This window comes from Medicago truncatula, chromosome 4, assembly GCF_003473485.1.
Source record: "Medicago truncatula cultivar Jemalong A17 chromosome 4, MtrunA17r5.0-ANR, whole genome shotgun sequence".
In the NCBI taxonomy this organism is placed as follows: Eukaryota; Viridiplantae; Streptophyta; class Magnoliopsida; order Fabales; family Fabaceae; genus Medicago; species Medicago truncatula.
The window spans coordinates 48258841-48283849 of record NC_053045.1 but is presented as its reverse complement, the minus strand read 5'-3'; the positions used below and the strand labels follow the sequence as shown (position 1 = coordinate 48283849).

The window sequence follows — 25009 nt, the reverse complement described above, 5'->3', positions numbered from 1 at the left end:
TATTCTTATTCTGTTCCCATTTGTGAAAAAACACAGAAAAAGCTAAACATATTTCGAAGAAGAGTAAAATGGCGACGACGTTGATGCGATCTGGTTTTATTCGCAACGTCCTCCGACGAGGAGGCTCCGGTGCCTCTCCTGCTCCCAAGCGAAACTTTTCTTCCTCCTCTGGTCATCACGATGATGCATGTCAGTACCCTTTGACATTCTTTTAGGGTTTCAATTCGCATATTCGAATGATTTGTGCTGATGCGTCTCATATATTTGGTTAATTTTGGTTTCGTTTTTTTAATTTATCAATATGAATGTGGAATTTTAATTTTGATATGCTTCGAGCTGATTTGATTCTTTTTTTGGTGGTCGAGCTGATTTGATTCGAGATTGAGTAATTTTTCTCTGTTGAAATGAATTTTTGCATAGATTTGTGTTTTTAGGTTAATTAGCGTGTTTGAATGTTTATCCGCAGTGTTTAGTATTCAGAAATGGTGAATTATATTTTAAATCTTATTATTGAATCCATTAAATTTGCATTTGAATTGATGGATTTTAGATCACTAGATTTGTATTTGCATTGATAATATATGTATGCTCACAAGTTATTTTGTTGTAGATATATGATACGTGAATACTTTATTCATATTAAGTAAAAGTAATATCATTTTATGTTGTCCATGAGGCCTAGCTCAATTGACAATGCCGAGATTGTTAGATTGGACATTTTCCGTGGTTACCTGTGTTTGAAACAAACCCGAGGTCTCCCCCTTTGTGTGCGTGAGTTTTCAGGTGGTGTTTGCCACCCCGTCTTCAAACCCCAAAATAATATAATTTTATGTTTCACTTTATCTTCTTAAAATGTAAAACATTAATTTTGATACATACCTTCAAATAGGGTATTTTCTGTTTAATAATATTATGTAGCTGTTCCAGGTTGAGATTAATGGATTTTCTCTCGCTTAATAAGCGTATATTGTTCTTTGCATGCTTTCTATTTGAATATTTTGTGTTGTATTGAATTTTTATCTTCTCCTTTGTATCAGATGAAACGGCCAAATGGGAGAAGATTACATATCTAGGCATTGTTTCATGCACTGGTTTAGCCGTTTATATTCTATCAAAGGGACACCACCACTATGATGAACCTCCTGTAAGCTTTCCTTTATATGGAATTTGATTTTTTTCTACTCGTTTTATGTTATTGTTACTTTGATATGTAATCATTTTCTCTTTGCCCCATTTCAAATGCATGTTTGAGCGTACTCAATTTGTTTGACCGGCTCTTTTTCTAATAAGATATTATAACTATAAGTAATGGAAGTTTGTTTATAAATGAAAGAGGATATATTGATCCCTCTGCTCATCCTGCCAACACCAACCGCCATTAGAGACAACACAAACAATTTAATCTATAGCTTCCTTGACTTCTAAAAGGTTAGATATTTCCACAGAAATATCAGTGTCCAACCAGGGATCCAACCGAAGACAACAAATGATAATATAAATAAATAACACTGTAAAACAACTTTTATTCCTTTTCATTTCCAGGAATTTTAGTTATAATCAAGAGATACTGCTTCTTGCTATTGTGAAGTTCACTTTGAATTTGAATAGTTCATAACACATCTATCATGAATCAAATCTTTGTTAGCTATACGGAACTGTAACAAATCATTAATATCAATCTCATTGAGTTCTTATGTGCAAATGAATGACTGAACTTTATGGGAAGTTTTGTAATTTGGGTCTATCTGATATGTAATAACTACTCAAGAAATTGATATCCCATTATTTCAAGAACGGGTATGAAAAGGAATGGCTTAAAATGAGGTACTCCATGTATCCTAGCGTTCATATTTGTCTGTGTGAGAATACAAATACAAATAAAATACAGATAGAGGCAAGGGGACTGAATGTACGCGGAAAATAAATATAATAGATTCTAGCTCAGAAGTTATTCTATGATTTAAGTTCATTATTTGTTTCCTATAATACACCTTTCAGGCCAAAAGTTGTGTGACATGATTCATCTTCTAGAATATCTATTTTCTTTGATTTTGTTAAGTGAAAAGAATTCTAACTCTTTTATTTCTGGTGCAGGCATACCCATATTTGCATATCCGCAATAAGGAATTCCCATGGGGTATGTTTCTTTTATGTTTTGTTACTTGATATTATGTTTTGTAACCTGCAGCCATTCCACTAAACTTGTTGGATTGATTAGATATTTTCAGTTCTTTCATTGCTGGATTCTTAATTCTAGTATTTTGGGACATATTATGTTGCAGCATTCTTAGACATTTGTTAAGCAAATATCTAGTTGGTTGGTATAATGGAGTTTGCATGCACTGCATATTACTTATTTCTTATAGTTTGTTTAAACTAGTCTAGTTACAGTTAATTGTATAAGCTTCATATTATGGTATCTACTGGCATATTGCAAGCTCCATTTTTCAGAGTTACAAGGTTGAACTTGTATTTGTTCCATTTCTTTAACCACAATTTGAGAAATTGTTATTGCTTTGAGTTTATGCTCTTTTTTGTTCACATGATACCCTCCAATGCCTTCCTGCTTCATACTCAACTATGTATGAGAACTTGGCGTTCATTTGTTGAGGAATAAGCATGTCTTATTCTTGCAAATACCTATAGTACTTTATGGATAAATTTTGATAGACAAGTCTTATCAGAGACAAAACTCAACATAATTAATGAGTATCTGACAGTCAACCGATGTAATGCTTTACAGTCAGCCAAAATTTCAATTACGCATTTTGCATGGGTTTTTTGTCCGTGTATATTATTTATCATTCTGAGGTTAATTTATATTTGGTGGTGTTTATGCTTATGTACATGTTATTGTTGGTCTGTAGACTGGTGCAATATTGTGTCTTTTTTGCTTTGCCGGGACTGCGGCTAGTTATCCATTGATACTGTGCATGCCTTTGTTTTCAAATTATCTTGTTGACCTGAAATTCCACGGTTTATGACATTGCTCGTTTATGATAAACAGGTCCTGATGGGCTATTTGAAATCAAGGAAGAGCACCACTAGGAATATTAGTGGTTTAATGAAGGTGGTTTGTGGGCACTAATGTCTTCCTTTGGCTGTAGCCTTAGAAACAATGATTGTTACAGTTTCATATTGTTCATTGAATTGTGATTTAGAACTTGCACTTGGCATGATATTTTTCATGTTCTTCTTTCTCATGGTTGAAGCAAAATAAAATTGCCCAACAATATGATGTGTATTTTTATTTCAAGTCTTGTTTAGTTGTTTCAGTTTTGGCAAATAATAATCGAGAATATGACAAGAAAAGCTTCTCATGTGTTCTATAACGGCTATTTTTTTTTTTTTACAAATTATCACAAAATATAACTCGGTTCTATTCATCACAACTTGGTTGATAAAGAGATGTCTTCCACCGTGCAACATCATTTTTCACCATTGGACCTAAGAGATCCGCAAAAAACTATGGTACACCAACTGCACTAAATTGTTCCCTTGCCATCTCCCTCCCAATCCCTCTGCACATCCATTTTGTGCTCCTCATCGGTCATTGCCACCTGTGTCACACCATCTTTGGTGGCCTCACCATTGTCTTCGATGATGACCTCACTGTCGACCTCTTCCCCTCTTTCTCCTCTGCTAGCTAGTTCAACCCACCTACAAAACAAATTAAAGAGACCAATTTTCATCCTTCTGGCATATCTTATCATTAAAACTGTATTTGAATGGTACCCAATTTCAGCTACACCCAGTTGCAAAACGATGTTCAGAACCTCGTAGTTCAAAACCCTACAAATTATTTCAATCAAATACGCCTCACGCTTTTTGACATGGCAACAACATTTATCAAGGCCAGTCTTTGATTTTTGTGGAAAAGCTTTGACATGGCAACACCATACTTAGTTTGGAGTCGTGAATTTATTTTTGAGAGGATGCAAACACAAGACTGCATGGAGTTAGCTGCGAATATCAAAAGAATTACACCTTGTTGGATTCTGGGTTGGAACAAAGAGTAAACGATGGCGATGGTGCCTAGTTGATCTAGTGGAAATGATGGTGCACGGTGCAAAACATGACACACTTCTGCGCATGTTAGAAAAAACCATTCTTTTCTATCTAATTCACTGGTGAGCAAATGTTTGCTATGCTTTCCATATGCAAATGTTTGCAAATTGTTGGCCATGTTCTTTTTTCGAATTTATACTCTGGACTCTTTTTATTAGAACTCCTTTTGTCTTCCTCATTTTACCATCCTGAGTCCGCATTACTGTCTGTATGAGACATAGCACGTTGACATCTCTAGCAAAACTGCATTTAGATGGAGCAAGGCATAGTAGATTGGGAGGTAAAAAAAAACGACAAATTAATTTTCTGAGATGTGTTATCAAAATGATTGTTACAAGCTCAATGGAAACCAACCTAACAATACTACCACTCAGGTTTGCAGCCCAATGGAAAACGATCAAAGTAGTGGAGCTTGTACCAACATGGTGCAGTAGAATGGGTAGATGTCGGAGCTCCTTAATCATTTGGTCACGGGTTCAATATTGTACTGGCTTGTATGTAAAAATATATATTAGGAGATGTCCATCTCTTGAAGGAATCTCAGTCACTTTGATAAATTATTCTTTATAGTTGCGTGTGAGCATAAGTGGGCCACCATATGGATGCGATGGAGGACAAACAATTCAACGGTTAAGTTAATTTTCTAATCTAAAATAACCTCTTGAATCTTGACGCACATTGTCTTTTACCTTTTTGAATTAGAAATGGTGACATTTTATCAGGCAGCAGTTATAAAGGCTCTGTTGTATTTTTATTCTGTTAGCTGCAGAGGCACCATCTCCTTAGTGAAAGACAAACTACCTTTCTTGTTTTGTTGTCCAATGTTCTTTTCAATTGAACTCTTCCTGATTTTTTACTCAAATTAATCTCATTAGTAATTACTTTCAAATACTCAAATTAGTAATTACTTTCAAATACTCAAATTTTAAATGGGACCAGCTCAACCATGCCATGGAGTAAAAAAGGTAACTCTTAAAGTTTATAAATATGACAGAAATGGAAAATAAAAGTTGAAATCTCAGCAAGTGATTTGATGTTTAGTTGAGATAAAATTTTCATCAAACATTGTAGGAGAAAATAAAACAAGTTGAAGTGATTATGAATATTATAAATGATAACTTTCAGCATAAGTTAAAATCAACACTTTACGACTGTTAACTTACTCAGAGTTTGTTTTTTAAGTTACAAAACAAAAAGTAATCATCTCAAAGTACTTCTAAAAGTTAAAACTCATTCAGATTAGAAACTGAGGGAAAATCCTTGAGGTCGAGGACAGAGTTTTTAAAAAAGTTAATTTGTTTTGGGGCGTTTTTCAAAGATTCAAAAAGCATAGCGAGTTCATATTTAAAGTAATGCTTAGCTCAAAGTTTATAATAATAATAAGAAGGATCTCAAAATTAAAGTGAAGAAATACGCTTTAGTGACAATTTTAAGTGGTCATTATTTTTCCAGGAAAGGCTGCAGGTTACATATGAAACAAATGATTTTATACTAATACAACTCTATCTTTCTAAATTCTTAGTTTTGACCCTGTGATACAAAAACATGATAAGCATATTTGCTAAGTAGAGAACAATACATGGCTCAACAAAAAATAAACAAAAATAAAAGTAGGATCAGAAGCAGCAGCAGGATACAACTGATTCGTTTGAATTATCATTCTGCAGAAGAAACATCATTGTGATGGCTTTCTCCATTGCTTTCTGGCAAAGTTCCCAAATCTACGCGAGATTCTTTATCATCCTGAGTGACTGATGTATCAGAACTTCCTTGATCATTCGAGTTGGAATTGTTATCTACATCTTTGTGAGCAGATTCATTGTTCTCCTTTTTCGACTCCACTGATTCATTTTGAGCATCACCTTCATTTTCACTAGTCTTGGTCTGAGCAGCGTTCTCGTTCTGATTCTCATTCACATTGGCATCATTAGAAGTGTTTCCGCTGTCATTGGTATTTTCATTGTTCTTTGAGTCATTCTGGTTTTCGTCACTGTTGTTTTCTGTGTTTGAGTTTCCCTCTGCACTGTTTTCAGATGAAGTAGTGACCTGGCTAGAATCTTTGTTGTCATTAGCACTTTCATCACTGGTTGTGTTGCTTTGACCCGAGTTTGCGTTGTCATTCTGTGAAGATTCGGATTTACTTTCTGCACTCGAGGATTCATCTTTCTTTTGTTCCGATGAGGTATCAGAGGTAGTAGTTAGTTGAACCTTGTTGCTAGCAGCATCTTTGTTGTCAAATGTGTTGGATGATGAACCGCTTTCTTGTGTTCCTTCTTGACCAGAATTCTTTTCCGGGTTTTCATTAGTGGTGTCCTTGTATTCACCATGATTTGTATTGCCATCTTGAGTTTCTGAGGAAGATGTAGTAGTGGTGGAATCAGCCTGATCTCCAGCAACACCTGATTTAGAATCTTCATTGTTTGGCGTTGTATTTAGCGCGCTAGAGTCCTCTTTCTTGGAGTTTGCATCTTCAGATGTTTCATTCTGTTTTTCAGTTGTGTCATTCCCATTCTGCGATGATGTATCCGTAGTTTGTACATCATCCTTGGTGGTGTTATTCTGCTCTTGCTCTTGCTTCTGTTCATCTGACTCCGACGCAGAACCCTTCGGTGTATCATTCTCTGTCTGTGCCTGATCCTTCTCACTCTCATTTCCTTGGCTGTTTTGTGTAATGGTAGAATCAGTGGATTCAGTAGTTTCATTACTATTTTTCTGAGACTCCAACTCAAACTCATTCTTTTCCTTTTTGTCAAATTGTTCTTCTGTCTTGTTAGAACTTTCTTGTGACTTGTTATCCACTACAGCACTGGAGGCGTTATCTCCGGAATAATTTTCCTCCCTCGCCTCATTGTTCTTTTCACCATCTTGAACCTGATTATCAGATGAAGTATCTTCCTTAATCTTATCATGCTCTTCTTTCTCTCCTCCTTCTGTTCCATTGGTCTCCTCTGTCCCTTGTTTACTATCTTGCTCGTGATTTTCTCCCACTTGTTCCTTCGCATCGCTTCCGTTCTGGTTGCTTTCTTCATTCTCTTTATCTTTACTATTTGTTTCACTTGTTTCTTCATTCTCTTGCTTACTCTTTTCCTCGGTAATTTCTCCAGTTTCTTTCTCTCCCCCTTCATTTTTCTTCAATTCATTCTCTTGCTGACTCTTTTCTTCATCTTTGTTCTCTTCATTCTCTTGCTGACTCTTTTCTTCATCTTTGTTCTCTTCATTCTCTTGCTGAATCTTTTCTCCATCTTTAATCTCTTCATTTTCTTGCTTACTCTTTTCTTCATCTTTGTTCTCTTCATTCTCTAGATGACTCTTTTCCTCACTACTTTCTCCAGTTTCTTTGCTCTCTTCATTTTCTAAATGACTCTTTTCCTCACTACTTTCTCCAGTTTCTTTGCTTTCTTCATTTTCTAAATGACTCTTTTCCTCACTAATTTCTCCAGTTTCTTTGCTCTCTTCATTTTCTAAGTGACTCTTTTCCTCAATACTTTCTCCAGTTTCTGTGTCCTCTACTTCCTTTTTGATTTCCTCATTCTCTTTCTCTACACTTTCATTCTCCTTGTTCTCTGCATTGTCATTCTCTTCATCAACTTTCTCTGTATGCTGTTCACCTTCCAAGTCAGTCTTAGCATTTTGAGAACTCTCTTCACTCTCTTGCTCTACCGAATCCTCTTTATGCTCAGAATTATCTTCCACACCATTAACATCGTCCAATTTTGTTTGCTCGTCATGCTTATTGTCCAGTTCATCTGCTTCCTCCTCGTCTTCCTTGTGTCTTGCATCTATAACAGAAGTTTCCTCCACGCGAGGTTTAAGGTCCTTCCTCCCTAACTTAACAACTTCATTGCCAGTTTTTGTACTCGCTCCATAGGACGCTTTTTGCTCGCGTGAATGTCCAATTTGATAAACTAACCAAACACAAACACCAACAAGAACACATATTTGTAGAGCATGCTTCACCTTGAAGCCGTTCTTAGATCTTTGACTCCTCCTGGGAGATAACCTAAACATGCCTAATACTCCTCACCCTCAAACTCTGCTTCTTTCTCAAACAAATGCCTGCACATATGATAAATTTTACACTGTCAATCAATCATAATCGTCCGATTATTAGAAAAAGTTCGCCTTTTATCATAAACAATTCTAAAGTCATATACATGACCAGTTCTGATATATTGATGCTTTTACACTGACAGTGCTATAAAATTAAACTAAGTCACAAATAACTAACTAAATGAAAAGCTACAAATTCAACATATGAATATATGTTGATCTACATATTACTTATGGATGAAAAATTAATTAACTAATATCTTTATCAGATGAACTTGAGATATTACTATAATGTGAGGTTTACAATAAAACAATACCTGCAACTTACTCATTAATAAACAATAAAACACCTTAATTTGTTATAAGATTATTATGAATTCATATATACAAATTTCAAATCATATGAGAACATGAAGCAAATCATATTAGTTTTCGGAACCAAATTATTCAGATCAAGAAAAGAACATTAAAAGTGATGTGAACAAAAACAAAAACAAAAATGCGGAAGCATGACATGTTCAAAGTTATTGACATATATCTACATAGATCTACACTAGTATGCTGAAGAATGATCTTACTGCCACGATCCACTGGGATTCAACCATGTAAACAACAGAATTGAAAGATTCAAATAAAGAGGAGAATTGGTTAAACATTACTTACGTGGCAAATTGAGCAAAACGGTTATATGAAGCAACAAGTCCCCAAGACAAAAGGTGTTTTCTTCTTCCTCTGCACTATTATGAATGAGAAAGATCACAGTTGAAGAAAGTGGTTTATCTCAGTGGAATTTCTTCTTCTCTGGATCTGAACTCTTCGCTGGAAAAGAATTCTTCCACTGAAACTACTCGCAAATGCAAATGACCGGTAATGTGTGATGTATCTTTTTATTTTATTTTATTTATAGCAAGTAGTTAACAACAGATCTGAATTAGTACATAATTCATAAATTAATTATTATATACTATAGTTGCGCGTATTTCTTAATTTGATTTAATTTAATTAACTGTTTTCTTACTCAAAGTTCATAAAATGAACGCGGTAGTAAGAGAGCACCGTCAACATCGTTGGTACCTTGGTGGATTTGAGTTAGACACGTGTTTCGTCCTACAAATCTCAACCGTTCAAAATTGTCGGTTATACTCACCACCGTGGGATACGACCCAACATCTCACCTCAATAGATCCAACAAAAACTAAACTATGCTATTGATTGATGAGACATGAGAGTGAAGAAGGGTATAGATGATAGATTATTTTCGTTTCAAAAAACATAGATTATTTTAAATTTGAATTTAATTACATGATTCGACAATGTAATGAGCTTTTTTATACGGTCGATTATTTTTAATTGTTTTATTAAAAGATATTTATAATTGTTTTCTTTAATGTTAAATCTTCATCCTAGGTTATAAATTACTAGAAAAAAAAATTATACTAAAAAAGCAACTCTATTTTTTTAATAATAATGTTAGTATTTTTTTTCTAGGGTCAAGATTCGAACTCTGGATCTTTTAACTCTTTTAGCATATGTTTGGTATCACAATGATTATACTAGAATCATTAATTGTGACCCACCCACTAATTTTGAAATTTTTCTAAAAGTTATGGAATACGGTTGTGATATTCACTATGATACTAAACACATGCTTAACTCATTTAAACCCTTATATTAAACATTAATCCCTCCAGATATGATTGATAATCATTAAAAAAGTTTGACTTAAATCTTAGGACAAATACTTCTTTTAATCATTTAAGTTTGACAAAAATATCATGTTAGACCTTTAAGATTTTTAAGTTTTAAATAGGTTATGTAGGTTTTTTTTAAGTTTTAAATAGGTCATTTAAGATGTTAATTTAATACACTTATTTGAAATTTTTTTAACTTTTAAATAGGTCCTCAAAAGGGTAACGATGTATTAAACTAACAACTTAAATGATCTTTCTAAAACTTAAAGAACTAACTCGATATTTTCTTAAATTTAAAGGACCAAAATATGTATTTGACCTATAGCTTATCTACCTAAAAGTTATGAAAATGATAGTTATTCTTTTTTTATTGATAGATAATATTAAAAGTTTAACACCGACAATACATCACAATTATATTCTCTTATTTTTTTTCTTTCTTATCATGCTTGTCTCAATATTTATCAATCTATTTTTGAATATTTAAGGACTAAATCATTGTACTTTAAAAAAATAAAAATTTTTTTTAGAGATTTATACTAATGTCTTTTCAATACTTTAAGGACTATGTATCAAAAATGTATGAATTGTAGGTGTAATCTTTTTTTTGCACATAAGAGATAACATGAAATGTCAGTGTAAGAGTTAACATCATTCAAACGACTCAAAGTGACAAGGAATTAAAAGGGGATTATACATTAGTTTAGATATTTTCTAATATGGTCTAAATATAAAAAGTTTTTATATTATCAACAAATTAGAATCAATTATATATGTGACTTTATGAGTTATGAATATTTAAAGTCTCTGTAAAAAAAAAAAAAAGAGTATTTAAAGTCAAATATATTTTTAATGATATGATAATTGTGATTGATTGACATTATAAACAACATTTACACCGACGGTGCATATAAATTAAATTTATAAATATTTATATAAATTTAATTCTGATACATCGTTGGCGTTAAAAAAAATTACGTAAAAATTCTTTTAAGATATCGAAGAATTAAATCAAATTTGCCTTCTCTTTGTAAAAATAAAAAAATAAATTATTTTGACTTGTTCAAAAATAAAAAAATTAAATCCAATTTTTATTTCCTCTCCATTAAAACATTTCCTTTCTCATCGTCTAACCCAACACAACACACGCTATCAAATCTGTCTCCTCCATTGAACTAATAAAATAGTATATAATTTGTCTTTCTCTTTACCAAACCGATAAGATAGCAAGTTTATTTGGGTTCAACTCAATGCATTAGCATCGAAGTTGCTTGTGCCTCCATTTTGATGTGTGAAATAGGTTTGGATTTAAAAAAAGGATGGATTGGGATTTGAGCTGTTTATCATTTAGTTTGCATTGGTTTTCAAGACCAATAAACTAGCTTAGGAGTAGTTTATAGGCTCAAATGACAGAAAGAAAAAAAAAACTTATTGATAACTGTTATTTCATCATAAGTTTATAGTTTATTTCACTAACCACTTGGCAGAACCTATACCTCAAAGCTTAATCACCAAAGCATAAACTATACCCTCAAAGTTTATGACAGAAGTACAATATCACAATATCATTGCTTAATCATATATGACGGAAGTTGTACATCTTAACTACCATATACAAAGGCCAGAATCAACATCAAACTGAAAGTATAGAGAATAAAGCTAAAGACACAATGCTCCTCACAGTTTCAAGAGCATTGTTAGTAATCCAAGGCTAGAGTAGCAAAACAGTGCCTTCAAGACCAAATTCAACATAATAGGAGGCTTGCACAAAAACAATAAGCTGATATCTTTTTTTTTTTACACATGTCTTCAAACCATAGGTTCCAAAACATGACAGCATAGGGGTGTTCATGGTTCGATTTATGAAGAAAACTAAACCGAACCATATCTCTAGTTCGGAGAAACCAAACCAAATCATTAATAATTTGGCCTGACACTGAACCGAACCGGTGTAGCAGTTTGGTTAACCGATTTTTTAGCTTCAATACAAACCGAAAGGAATGGCTGGTGCAGTTGCAAAAATAAAGCACAAACATGGAAATTTGAAGCTAAAGCAAAATTAAATGCAGAAGCGCAAAAACTATTATAATTAATTAAAGAATTCTTCTCTTCACCCTGCACTTTTCGCTCGCGCCCTGCAGCCATGACCAAAATATCCCTGCGCTAGTTAACTAGCGTACGTGTAAAAAAACGGGACTTAATTTTTACACATGCGTGACTTAAGTCACGCCACGTGAGTTAACTCACGCTAGTTCTTTTGTTTTTCCCCCTCAATTTTCCATTTTCTTTTTAGTGACGGCGTTGCATCCATCTTGCCTTAAACATACTTTATGCTTTCAAGCGACAATATGACATGTTTATTCCTGTCAGGTAACACTGTTATAACATGTGGTATGGTGTGCACCCATTGTTATGCATTTTTTATCATGTGGTATGATGTGCACCCATTGTTATAACAGGACACCTCATATTATTACCCAATAGGTTTGTGACACATACATATGTAAGAAGAGAATAGCATAATCCATGCTCACATGACATTGAAACATTGAATATTTAGCAAAACAAAACTAGTATGAGTTAACTCACGCAGGGTGCATGAGTTAACTCATGTGTGTAAAATTAAGTCATGTTTGATTTACACATGCGTTAGTTAATTAACGCAGGGGTATTTTCGTCATGGCTGCAAAGCGCGAGCGAAAAGTGCAGAGTGGAGAGCTTCTTAATTAAAATTAAACGCAGAATAACAAGTCAGGCCCATTAGGTTAGAATAGCCTATATAAGCACATTAGTGATTGTACATATTATATCTCTGAAGTATAATATTCAGTTTTCACACTAACCATTGCTGAAACAAGTCAATAACCGAACTACAATACAACCAGTAACATCTATGATTGTACTCACCTTACTCCAATAACATCTTACTCCAATAACAAACTAAAAGTGCAACAACAACACCTTGAGTAGATGCAAGAAGAGTCAGATACAAGTTGCAATACAACGAACAATTTGAAGAATTCACCGACGCAAGCAAACAAGGTAATAAATTTATGAGGGGAATTCACCTTCCAGATTTTATGTCACTCTCCTTCAACATGGAACCGATCAATGTGTAACAACTCCATCATAACTAGTTTATAACCAGTCTTGGCAGTATACCTTTCGTTACGTTCCATCATCCATGATATTCTATCATTATGAACCTTCCGCAAACAATGGTGTGTCGAGAATAGCTTGCACCATATCATCTGAAAACAAAGATGCAATCTTATCAATGTCCCAAACTCGTTCTTCGTCAGCTATCAAATCAGACACACGCAAACTATGCATACTTTGACTTTGAGACTTTTTTTTTTAAATTGTCTTACAATTAGAAATGGAGGGAGTAAAATATTTTGAATAAATAAATGTTGCTTTTTACCTTATGTTTCTTGACAAAAAAAAATGTTATGTTAGTAGAATTTTTTTTTATGGAAAAAAGCAGTCAATGACTGAAGATAGACTAAAACCCTTTAGGGAAGGAAATACAAGTTTATATCAGGATCGAAAGAAACAAAAAATCTGAAAAAATATAAAAAAAATCTTAAAGGAATAAATTGATTAATTAAGACCAAACTTTACAAGAGCATTTGCCGCTTGATTAACTTTCCGATAGACATTTTGCTACGAACACCACAGGATGGAGGACATAACTTCTTAATATGAGATAAAAGATGGTGAAAAGCATTTGAAACTGATCTTAACACCCTATTTGATCATCCTAATAGTTGAAGAGAGTATCACTCTATAATAATTTGCTGAAAACCGTGTTGCCTACTAAAGAAAGGTTATCGTAAATACTCCATAATTCGACACATGTTATCGAATACCCTACCAAAGTTGCAAGAGAAAGCTTCACTGAAAATAACATGATGATCACGAAGAACACTTCCACTCAAAGACAGGGCAATTGCTCAATCACAATTAATCTTAATCCAATTAATATGAGGATGAAGAGACCATCTCACAGATTGAATACGATTTGTAACAATATTGTGAGGATAGAAGCACCATTGGTCCAAGGAGTTCGATATTAAAGATAAAGTCATTCATCCTAAATTAAGAGTATCCACCACCATAGCAAACATCACTAGAAACCGGGGACTAAAGTATTGATCACACCATGGCATGCTTATGTTTGTAGTGCTGGTCCTAACATTAGCAGCCTGACGTACTTCTGTTGACATATGCATGAATCATGATATAATAGCCTCTTTAACCTGCCAATTGATGATTTAATTTCTTCATTTGTCATAATTTCATGAAACATTATCCTTCTTTAGTGATCATATCTATATGTTAAAATTAACTTCTAAATAAAATTGCAAGCTTTGCAACACATACAAGAAAATGCCTTTAAATAACAAAGAACTGCAAGTAATTAAAACTCACTAGAGAAATAGAGAATGCTGAAAAAACTCTATTTTGGATAGATCTTTTGTATGCGGGTAGATCAATGAAGGATAGGTATTTAGGTTTATTTTTGTTAGCTTCAGTGAGAGAATTGGTACAAAGGGAGGGGGAGATTAGAGGAAGAAATTAAAGAAAAGATGTTGAGTATATATATATCTTTCAATGGAAAAATAGAAGATAAGTGACACGTCAAACTGAAAATATAGAGAATAAAGCTAAAGACACAATGCTCCTCACAGTTTCAAGAGCATTTTTAGTAAATCCAAGGCTAAAGTAGCAAAACAGTTCCTTCAAGACCATATTCAACAATCATATAATAGAAGGCTTGCACAAAGACAATAAGCTGATATCACTTTTTTTTTAACACATGACTTCAAACCATAGGTTCCAAAACATGACAGCATAGGGGTGTTCATGGTTCGATTTATGAAGAAAACTAAACCGAACCATATCTCTAGTTCGAAGAAACCAAACCAAACCATTAATATTTGGCCTGAACTGAACTTAACCGGTGTAACAGTTCGGTTAAATGATTTTTTAGCTTCAATACAAACCGAAAGGAATGGCTGGTGCAGTTGCAAAAATAAAGCACAAACATGGAAATTTGAAGCTGAAGCAAAATTAAATGCAGAAGTGCAAAAACTATTATAATTAATTCAAATTAAACGCAGAAGCTATTATAATTTATAGATTTATTAAGAGGGCATTGGTGTGATGAATCACAATACAGGAATGAGATTTGAGCAACAGAGATTTGTGTGATAAATTGTTCATGAATCGTTGAAAGAAGCTAAGAGGAATATTGTGAAACGTATAGGATCTAAAGTTGAAAACAAACTGTGTTGTAAGGTTCAGTTCCGGAAGGTTTGATTCGGTTAATTGGGGTTCGGTTTAAGTTATTGAACTGTTTGAAGACAAATAGGTTCGGTTCATAAATTAACATAATGGCTCGGTTTATTTACCCATGGTTTGGGTCAGTGTTATTTTTTTTTTTTTACAGCCCTATGATTGTACTCACTAGTGCATAGCATGCAACTCCAAAGTTTTCCAGAGTATTGCTATTCCCACATGTTGTTTGGCTGTGCCACACGAGTAAAATACGAAAATGCCCTTCGACAGTTTGCTACCGAAGTTTTTTGGAAACCGGCGGCAGTTAACTGCCGAGGAAAACCTCGGTAGTTAACTGCCGAGGAAATCTGAACATAACCAGAACGCAGAATCAAAACCTCCCATTTCCAAAAAACCTTCAAAATTCTCAATTTCTCTCCAATCTTCACCAAATCCATTTTCACGAATTGCAAGCAAATCAAGTGCACATTATCACAAGTAAGTTGTGTCAATCATTTTAATGTTAATGTTAATTTGTTTAGGTTGATTTTTTAAAAAAAATTAGAGTAGTTTGTATGTGGTTAGGGTTGATTTCAAAATTGAGAATTTGATGATTGCATGTGTAGTTTAGAAATTGATAATTGAATGTAGTTGTTGCCTATGTTGTTTAAATCATAATGTGGATTTGAATGGTGGCAAATGAACACAGTTTGAATATGTTTTATACTTTGCACACCAAGTGTTTGATAAAATGTCTCAATGACAATTTTATTGATTATTTAGTTAGTTTAGTTATGGAAATGATAGAAATGATGTTAATTATAGTTTGGTTAAGTGTATTTTGATTTTTTAGTTAGTTTAAGTTACGAGAATTATGATGGACACAAATGATTTAGTTGTATAGAAATGATTAAGTGTATGTTAATTATTGAATGATGTTTAGGTTATTATGAAAATGATGGACATAAATTTTATTGTAATGATGATTATATTAAATGATTTTAGGTTATCGAAATGATGTTCGTTGTTGTACTTTTAATGAGTTTAATTTTGTTTATGTTTAGTTTAGGTTTAATGTGTTTGATTAGGTTATTGAAATGATGTTAATTTTATTATTTTTTTTGTAGATATGGCCGATCAGGACCCCATTGATCCATCTAAGATGATTGGTGGTAGGCGTGCGATGGCTCAGGGCCACTGCAGGGAGAGGCAGAGCGGCCACATCCCAAAGAGGGGTAGAGGTCGGAGGGCAGATGGCTCAGGAAGCTCTCAGGCTACACAGCCTGAGGAGTCACAGGTTGTTGACCCGTCACAGCCTGTTGACCAGACTGGGGTTGAGTACCTGAACTATCAGGATCAGGTACAGTATGATGTGACGGATGGTGGATATGACCAGGATCATATACCACAGCAGCAGGATGCAGGAGACGAGGATGACATTGCAGCAGCTGCTGCACCGGAGGTGTTACCTACGGACCCTCCCTTTCCTGGTGGACCGGCTGACTTGTCCTTGCTCCACTCTTATGCCGGTCATGTGGCGTTGCCACTCTGGTATAATTCAAATAATGTAAGTGTATTTTTTTTAATTGTTTTTCTTTATGTTAAAATATTTTCTTTAATTTAAATGTGTGTTTGTTTAATTATTATATCCACTTTTATATGTGTTTTTTTTTAATTCTTTTTCTTTATGTTTAATTATTTTCTTTAAATGTGTGTTTGTTTTAATTATTATATCCACTTTTATATATGTTTTTTTTAATTCTTTTTCTTTATGTTTAATTATTTTCTTTAAATGTGTGTTTGTTTTAATTATTATATACACTTTTATATGTTTTTTTTTAATTCTATTTTTTATGTTTAATTGTTTTCTTTATATGTGTTTTTGTTTTAACCATATTTATTTTTCTATTATTTCAAGTTCGTAAGCTCCGTGTGCTTAAACCGATTAATCATGGGGCCAAGATTCTCACTCTCGGACGCCCTAACGGGAATGAGAATTGGTTTTGGGATCCGCTTAAGCAGAGCGGGCTACATGATTTGGTTTACTTGGGGTACTCTACCGTGCCTCATGCCCTGCTGATGACTTTATACGAGAGGTGGCATCCGGAGACCAGCACCTTTCACATGCCCATGGGGGAGATGTCTATGACATTGGATGATGTCGCATGTCTCACGCATCTTCCTATTGAGGGGCGGATGTTGGATCATGGGAAGAAGATGCCAAGGCATGAGGGAGCGACACTGCTGATGAGGTATCTGGGTGTGTCCCAGCATGAGGCTGAAAAGATCTGCAACCAGGAGTACGGTGGGTACATTAGCTACCCGAGGCTGAGGGACTTCTATACCACGTACCTTGGTAGGGCCAACTTTTTGGCGGGTACAGAGGATCCTGAAGAGCTTGAGGAGCTGGCGAGGGTTAGGACTTATTGCGTCCGATGTTACCTTCTCTACTTGGTCGGATGCTTGTTGTTTGGCGATAGAAGCAACAAGCGCATCGAGCTGATATATTTGACGACCATGGAGGACGGCTACGCAGGGATGCGTAATTATTCCTAGGGAGGTATGACCCTCGCCTACCTATACGGCGAGATGGCTGATGCATCTAGGCCTGGAGACAGAGCTCTTGGGGGGAGCGTGACACTGCTCACTGTAAGAAAACTTAAATTTTATATTTTTGTTAACTTTTATTTTTTTGTTATATTTTTCCGTGCGTAATAATTTATAAATGTTATTTGTTTGGTTTGTGCAAGCATGGTTTTTGGCGCATTTTTCAGGGTTTTACAGTGTTGATCCCAACACTGACTACGTGGAAAACTATCCAGTTGCAGCGAGGTGGAAGCTCCATAAGGGTCATGGGGTGGGGATCACGTATCGGTCACTGCTTGATCGTATACAGTTAGATGATGTATGCTGGAGGCCGTACGAGGAGCACAGAGAGATCCAGGACTTCGAGGAGGTTTTATGGTATTCTGGGTGGATTATGTGTAGTGTCCGTAGGGTGTACCGTCACTTGCCCGAGAGGGTTTTGAGGCAGTACGGATACGTCCAGACCATCCCTAGACATCCGACTGCTGTTAGGGACCTCCCACCGTCTTCCATTGTGCAGGTGTTCGTCGACTTCCGCACTCACACGATTAAGGCGGACGATCGGGGTGAGCAGGCAGGAGAGGATACATGGCGGGTGGCGAATGGCAATGTCATATGGTACACTAGGGTGTCTAACCCTCAGATCTTGCCACCTATTCCAGGAGATCTTCCGAGACCTGCAAATGAAGAGCAGATCATTGCAGACCAGTGGGAGCGGTATGAGGCGAGAAGCTCGCCTGACACCTATGACATGGTTAGTGGCGTTGTTGCCTACGCTGATGCGCAGTTAGGCCAGGAGGAGGTCATGAGCATGACCCCTCAGCAGTGGTTTGAGGCCATGACCCATATGAGGAGCAGATCGCGCCGATTTTGACCAGGAGGAGAGCCCATAGGCCGAGGAGGAGGCACCATCAGCAGGATCAGGACCAGTAGTACTATTTTCCTTTTTTAGGACTTATTTTTTAGTTTTAGTCTTTTGATGACATTGATTTGTATATTTGTATATTTCTACCTTGACGACATTATTTTTAATTTCATGGGCTTGTTTTACTTTGTTTAATGTACAAAAATGTTGGTTTAATTAAGTTGTGCATTTGCACCAATATTTTTTTGTTATTTGAACCGTTATGATGAATTTTAAACATTTGTGTAAAAATCTGGCTTTCAAAATATTTTAGAATGATGAAGATTTCCTCGGCATGAAAATTAAAGTTTGTTCTTGTAACTTCATGTATTGATAATAAGCAATTTTCAATGAGACGTGATCGTTACTTTTTTTTCTAGAGTGTAGTAGTAGTATTTTATTACTAATGACAAAGTTTTAGTTGTCTAGTCAAACCTGAACACTACTATATAATATAAGTGTGCCGTTGATTTGCTTGCAATTCGTGAAAGAAGATTTGGCGAAGATTGGAGAGAAATTGAGAATTTTTTGAAGTTTTGGATGTTCAGTTTTGCTCGGCAGTTAACTACCGAGGTTTTCTTCGGCAGTTAACTGCCGAAATTTTGAAAATCCGGCTGCAGTTAATTGCCGAGGATCTTATGCTCTACAAAATCTGGCAGAATCTCCTCTCATCCATTATTCATCTTATCTTCCAAATAATTTCTTCAAATTTCTCTCAAAATCTCTCTAAAAAACACAATCAAATCCAACCAACTTTATTCAACAAAATCACAAGTAAGTAATTATAATGCTATTAACTTACATTTTAGTTGTTATAAATGTTATTATTTTTTAGTTTTTGAGTACATTTATTATTTTTTAGTAGATTTACATGTTATAATTAATTTTTAGGGTATATGTTAGTTGATTAATGTTGTTAAAATATTTGCATGATGTTTATGTTATATGGTTAATTTTTTTTTTTTTAGTAAGAGTATATGATTTAAAATTTTAGGGTTATTTTTATGAATTTTAGACTCTATGTATAATGTGCACATCAAGTGCTCCATGAAATGTTTGAATGAGTTTTTCATTGATTGTTTTTAGTTTCTTATTGTGTAGATTTAAAAGAATGGCCGGGTGGATCGACGTTCATGCGCAATTCAACGGCGGAGAACCTCAGAGGTTGAAGGTTTGGTGCCTTGGTGTAACGTTAAGAGGTCTCAAGGATAAACTGACTGAATTCAACCAAAGAGTCAACCCCAGAGACACAAGGATGGTGGAACACGTTTGGTATAAACGTCCAACGCTCGACGAGGGGAGAGTATCATTCACTTGGGTGGAATTAACGAACGACGAAAACGTGACGACCATGTTTTGGGAGCACAACATGTTCCAGTGGATCGATATGCGGGTGAAGTTGCTTAGATCAACTGAAGATATCATCAAAAGTTTGATTCCGCCAGAAGATTGTCATTAGTTAGGGTAAGGTGCATTCCAACTACAACAATTGTCTTCCTTTGAATGGGGTAATTCAAACCTGTCAAACAACAGGACTCGAGCATTTCGCGAGCACCTCATGTTTCTCCTTTAAAAATATTAAATTCTTGTTATGCTGGTTTTGATGAAGGTATTAAGTGTCAAGGATTGAACCTCAATTCTGTGGCACTTGAATACCATAATCTAAACCAAGCCTCACAAAAATTTATTCTTTTCAAAGGGAAAACATGAAGTGCTTAGCGTAATGCTTGAGCCCTGTTGTTTTGCAGGTTTGAATTTATCCCATTCAAAGGTAACACAATTGTTGTGGTTGGAATGCACATTCCAACTGCAAAAATTGTCTTACCCTGGATGGGGAAATTCAAACTTGTTAATCGGCAGGACTCCAGTATTCGATAAGCCTCTTGAACACTGGTATTCAAGTGTCAAGGAATGCACCTCATTCTTTTGACACTTGAATACCAGCGTTCAAGATGCTGATCGAATACTGGAGTCCTGCTGCTTAGCAAGTTTGAATTTGCCCCATTCAGTGGTAAGATGATTGTTGCAGCTGGAAGGTAAATTTCGAAATCTAATGTGTAATGCAATGTAATGTCATAACATATATTTTGTTTTGAATGGAACAATAATTATCTTATTTTGTTTTCAAATTTATTTATTCCAAATGCAATTTTATTCTAAATACCATAATGTCAAACAAAATGTGCGCGACACAAAAATAAAACATAAAAAAATCCAAAACAATTAGGCATTAAAAGCCATTACATTCATTCTTCCTCGTCACACAAATCAATCGGCTTGTCCGCTACAGTCGCTGCGGTACCTTGTTTTGGTTGAGGACCGAAATAGCATGTCCTCCCGCTCCTCCTCAACCTCGACTGATTGTACACTGGCACCTTCGAACCCTTCTTTTTTTTTCGGAACCATCGCAAACAATTCCATGCCACGTCATAGGTGATTTTTCTTTTTTCTTCTCATCACCCTGAACGTTACCCTGATTCTGATTCTGAGACATATCTACATTAAAAAAAAAATGGCGATCAATTCAACCTATACTAAGCTAAACTATCCTAACAGTTCTAACCATTCTAACCTAAACTATCCTAAGATATCATAAAATCAACAAATCAATATAATCGAACCTATATAATCAAAATTTAACAAAAAATAACATACAATTCGACCACAAAGCAATAATGCAATAGAATTCAAAAAACTTACTTGTTTTTGTGATTGAAATTGGCTTGTAATGGCTTCAAATGACTCAAAATCGCACCTTGGATAATTCAAAACGCAACAATGGAGTTTTGGAAACTCCTATGCAGTTCTGTTCTTATAACATTTTCCTCGGCAATTGCTGCCGGTTTCCTAAAAACTTCGGCAGTTTACTACCGAAGAGCATTTTCGTATTTTACTCGTGTGGCACAACCATACTATATGTGGGAACAACAATTCTCAGTTTTCCAATAGGATGGAACTCCAGTAACATCTTACTCCAATAAAACCAATAACAAACTACAAGTGCAACAACACCACCTTGAGTAGATGTAAGAAAAGTCAGACACAAGTTACAATACAACGAACAATTTGAAGAATTCACCGACGCAAGCGAACAAGATGATAAAATTCTGCAGAGGTAATGAGCTCTTAGAACTGCAATCTCACCAACATCAACCGCCATCGTAGAAATCAAATCTCAAACCATATCAACAAGAATGAAAATTCTGTTACAAATCAAGCGATTCCGATCAAATTGAGAACGCATCACCTAAATCAGTCATGACAACTGAACCAGAAGCAAGATCAAAAGCGAAGGCGAAAAACATGACTGATAGTTGAATTTTCTCAGGAAAATTACAGCAGAATTGTGCTTCAAGGGATATAAAGCGCTTTTGAAATCATGTTTGTGATGATTCAAGGGATTCACAAGCAGATTGGAATGGTGCAGCTCCTCTAAAAGTCTCAGTACTGTTGTGAAGAATTAATGTTGAAAAATAAGATTTTGACAAAAGACAACTTAGTTACAAGAGGCATCTTGAACAAATTTCAATACTCATGTTCGTTTGGTCGTGGAAGAGAGGAACATGTTTCACACTTACACTTCAAATGTATGCTAGCAGTAGAGGTGTGACCAGAAATCCTAAGATGGTTAAATTTATATTTTGCTATGCATATCACAACGTAGACGAATTTCGTCTAGTTTACAAGTTTGATGGACCAGTGTTGTTTGGTTTGCTTGTGTATCGGTATTATAGAGAGATCGTGATGAGAAAATATGTAAAGAAAAATATTTGTCTGAACTTGGCTAGAATGTATAAAAGGGGTGTCATGAAAATGGTAAAATAGTAAAGTATATGGGTTCAATTATTCTCTCAATAAATGAATTTTAAGCTCATTGAAATTTCTTAGAGTAGGCACTTTCCGGTTGACATAAAAAGAGGGTGTGGTGAGCTAATATGAGGGAGGGAGAGAGTTCGGGAATAAGATAGAGAGGGAAAGATCGAAAAAAAATGAATAAAAAGAAAAATGAGAAATTGAATGTTAAATAACAAAAGAGAAGTGTAATCCACATCAAGTGTCACATACATGTCGGATATTACTCCTTTGACTTAATTGCACTTTTGGACCCTTATTTTTTTAAAAGTTGCGGTTATAGACCCCTAACTAATTTAAATACAAAACAGCCCCCTATGTTTTGATTCTTTGGCAGTTTTGGACCTCCAAGACAAAAAAAAATAAAAAAATTGACACGTGGCACCTCACTTAGGGTGCCACGTCAGCGTTGACCGAGTCAACAATGGACTAGGGGTTCAAAACTGCCAAAGAATCAAAACATAGGGGACTGTTTTGTATTTAAATTAGTTAGGGGTCCATAACCGCAACTTTTGAAAAAATAGGAATCCAAAAGTGCAGTTAAGTCTACTCCTTTACAACACAATTTAATAGAAGGACTAAATTTATCGAGATCATTAAATTTCATAGACTATTTTGTCTATTCACAAATTTCAAAGAAAAATAAACAACCGCTACAATTACAAGTGTTGAAATGACTATTTACACTTATAAAATCATATGGCTAGCTTTACCATGCGAAAATGAGAAGTCTCACATACAACGAGAACAAAAAAAAAAAAACTAAAGTGTTTATAAGCAGTGAAAAATTTAAATTTATTGATCAAAACTTTTGAACTATGTACTTGTTTGGTTTGGCAGTGGGAAAGCCAAACCCACGTTTCAAAGAGCAATTTTCATAGAAATGGAGAAGCTCGCTTTCCTAACTTTCACGACAACGTGATTTTTTGCCGCAGTTTTGAGAAATACAACGTCATTCCAAAACAGACACTACGAATCCCTACGATTAAGCACACAAACTAATTAACTACTATGCTACACTCCAATTAGGCCATTGTCATTGTCATATTCCAACATTTATCACTCACTCACTCAGGCGGTCAGGCTCATCAGCATCAGATTGGAACTAGAGTATGCTTCATGATTGTGAGTACTTCATAGGGATAGGGCAACTTAAAAAATGTAAACCTTTACAGCACAAAAATCTCCAAGTAAAAGGCAATGAGAAAAGGGAATCAGAATCCCTTTTTTGTTAGTGTGTGTGGTCCTTCACACTCAGCTTTTCAGTTGAATCTGTCAAGCGTTTTTCACCAACATTCTCTCTGAGTTAATAGATAGTAACATGATAATGGGGGGCTACCACTCCTATTTGTTTTTCTCTCAGTCTCACGTGACCACTTCTGCAAGACCACACCACACCCACCTTGTGTACTATGTACTCTCATATTCTTCTTCCCCTTGGTTTGATCTAAGCTTTGTGACCATACATCATGGTTACTCAAATATGATGATATATGATACAAAAAATATGTTGTTTCTATCTGCATTTTCACTTTCTTTGTCGATTCTTGTGGACCTTACTCCTAATTAATAAGGTTGATATATAAAAAATTAGCAAATATAGATTTACATTCAATGGCTTTATAATCGATATTCAAGTTATTATATGTTGTAATCAATTGAGTCTCTATTTCAAAAAACAAAAAATAAGTCTCTAAATCAAATTCCGTAAAATAAAAAATAAAATAAAAAAGTGTTCAATCAAATCAGACCTATTTATAGTTACAGAAATATAGCATTGACCTGTGTTGGTGTTCCATGTTTTTTCTGACTTATTATTTTGTTACGTTATCTCAGTGAAAAATTTAGGGTTAATTAAGTTTTTGGTCCCTATAAATATCTGCAGTTTTGTTTTTAGTCCCTATAAAAATAAATCACATTTTTTAGTTCCTACAAAATTTTCTGTTAGTGTTTTTAGTCCCTGTTAAACTAAAATTTGTTTAATTATGCTTAAACTTCTAAATTTTTAAAAGATTTTTTACATGCATGTTCATAACATCGTAAGACACTCTTTTATAATTTTTTTTAGTTTTTTAACATGTAATGAATTAAATATGAATTTTTCTAAAAGCCAAATTTTCAAAATTATATTAATGAAAATTTGGACCTAATGATAAAATTTTAAGTTACTTTTTTGCGGAGGAACTTTGTATAATATTCTAAGTAAGTGTGTGAAAAATATGCGACAAATTTAAAATTTTAAGCATAATTAAACAAATTTTAATTTAACAGGGACTAAAAACACTAACGGAAAATTTTGTAGGGATTAAAAAGTATGATTTATTTTTATAGGGACTAAAAACAAAACTGCAGATATTTATAGGGACCAAAAATTTAATAAGGTATTGTGATTCTACTCAACTTCATGACAAGAGTTGTGTTATTTGAACATTCAGTGACAACTTTTGTGACAATCAAAATTTTTTAAAGAAAATGAGATAGTGACACAAAAACCAAAGCAATAGAGAGAGAAAGTAAAAAGATAATGTGAGTATGAGAGAGAAAATTGTCACAAAAATTATAAAAAATGATTGTT

The 25009-nt window shown here is 34.5% G+C and overlaps 2 protein-coding genes across 2 annotated transcripts; one reads left to right on the top strand and one right to left on the bottom strand.

Annotated features, from left to right (window-relative positions):
* Window positions 1-3307, top strand: LOC11413411 (cytochrome c oxidase subunit 6a, mitochondrial). Its single transcript, XM_003608532.4, has 4 exons — window positions 1-189; window positions 1038-1144; window positions 2095-2137; window positions 3008-3307. The coding sequence occupies exons 1-4, from the start codon at window positions 69-71 to the stop codon at window positions 3046-3048; spliced, it is 312 nt and encodes a 103-aa protein (XP_003608580.1). The 5' UTR covers window positions 1-68; the 3' UTR covers window positions 3049-3307.
* Window positions 3308-5465: 2158 nt separating this feature from the next.
* On the bottom strand, window positions 5466-9014 carry LOC11409324 (uncharacterized protein DDB_G0290685). Its single transcript, XM_003608531.4, has 2 exons — window positions 8782-9014; window positions 5466-8124 (listed from the first exon to the last, which is right to left on the bottom strand). The coding sequence occupies exon 2, from the start codon at window positions 8074-8076 to the stop codon at window positions 5725-5727; it is 2352 nt and encodes a 783-aa protein (XP_003608579.1). The 5' UTR covers window positions 8077-8124; window positions 8782-9014; the 3' UTR covers window positions 5466-5724.
* Window positions 9015-25009: the final 15995 nt, after the last annotated feature.

Excerpts from the sequence above, each read along its gene's own strand:
- LOC11409324 (XM_003608531.4), bottom strand. The coding sequence starts at position 8,076 with ATGTTTAGGTTATCTCCCAGGAGGAGTCAAAGATCTAAGAACGGCTTC.
- LOC11413411 (XM_003608532.4), top strand. The coding sequence starts at position 69 with ATGGCGACGACGTTGATGCGATCTGGTTTTATTCGCAACGTCCTCCGA. Across the intron at positions 190-1,037 it reads TGGTCATCACGATGATGCAT|ATGAAACGGCCAAATGGGAG; the intron begins GTCAGTACCCTT and ends CCTTTGTATCAG. Across the intron at positions 2,138-3,007 it reads CAATAAGGAATTCCCATGGG|GTCCTGATGGGCTATTTGAA; the intron begins GTATGTTTCTTT and ends TATGATAAACAG.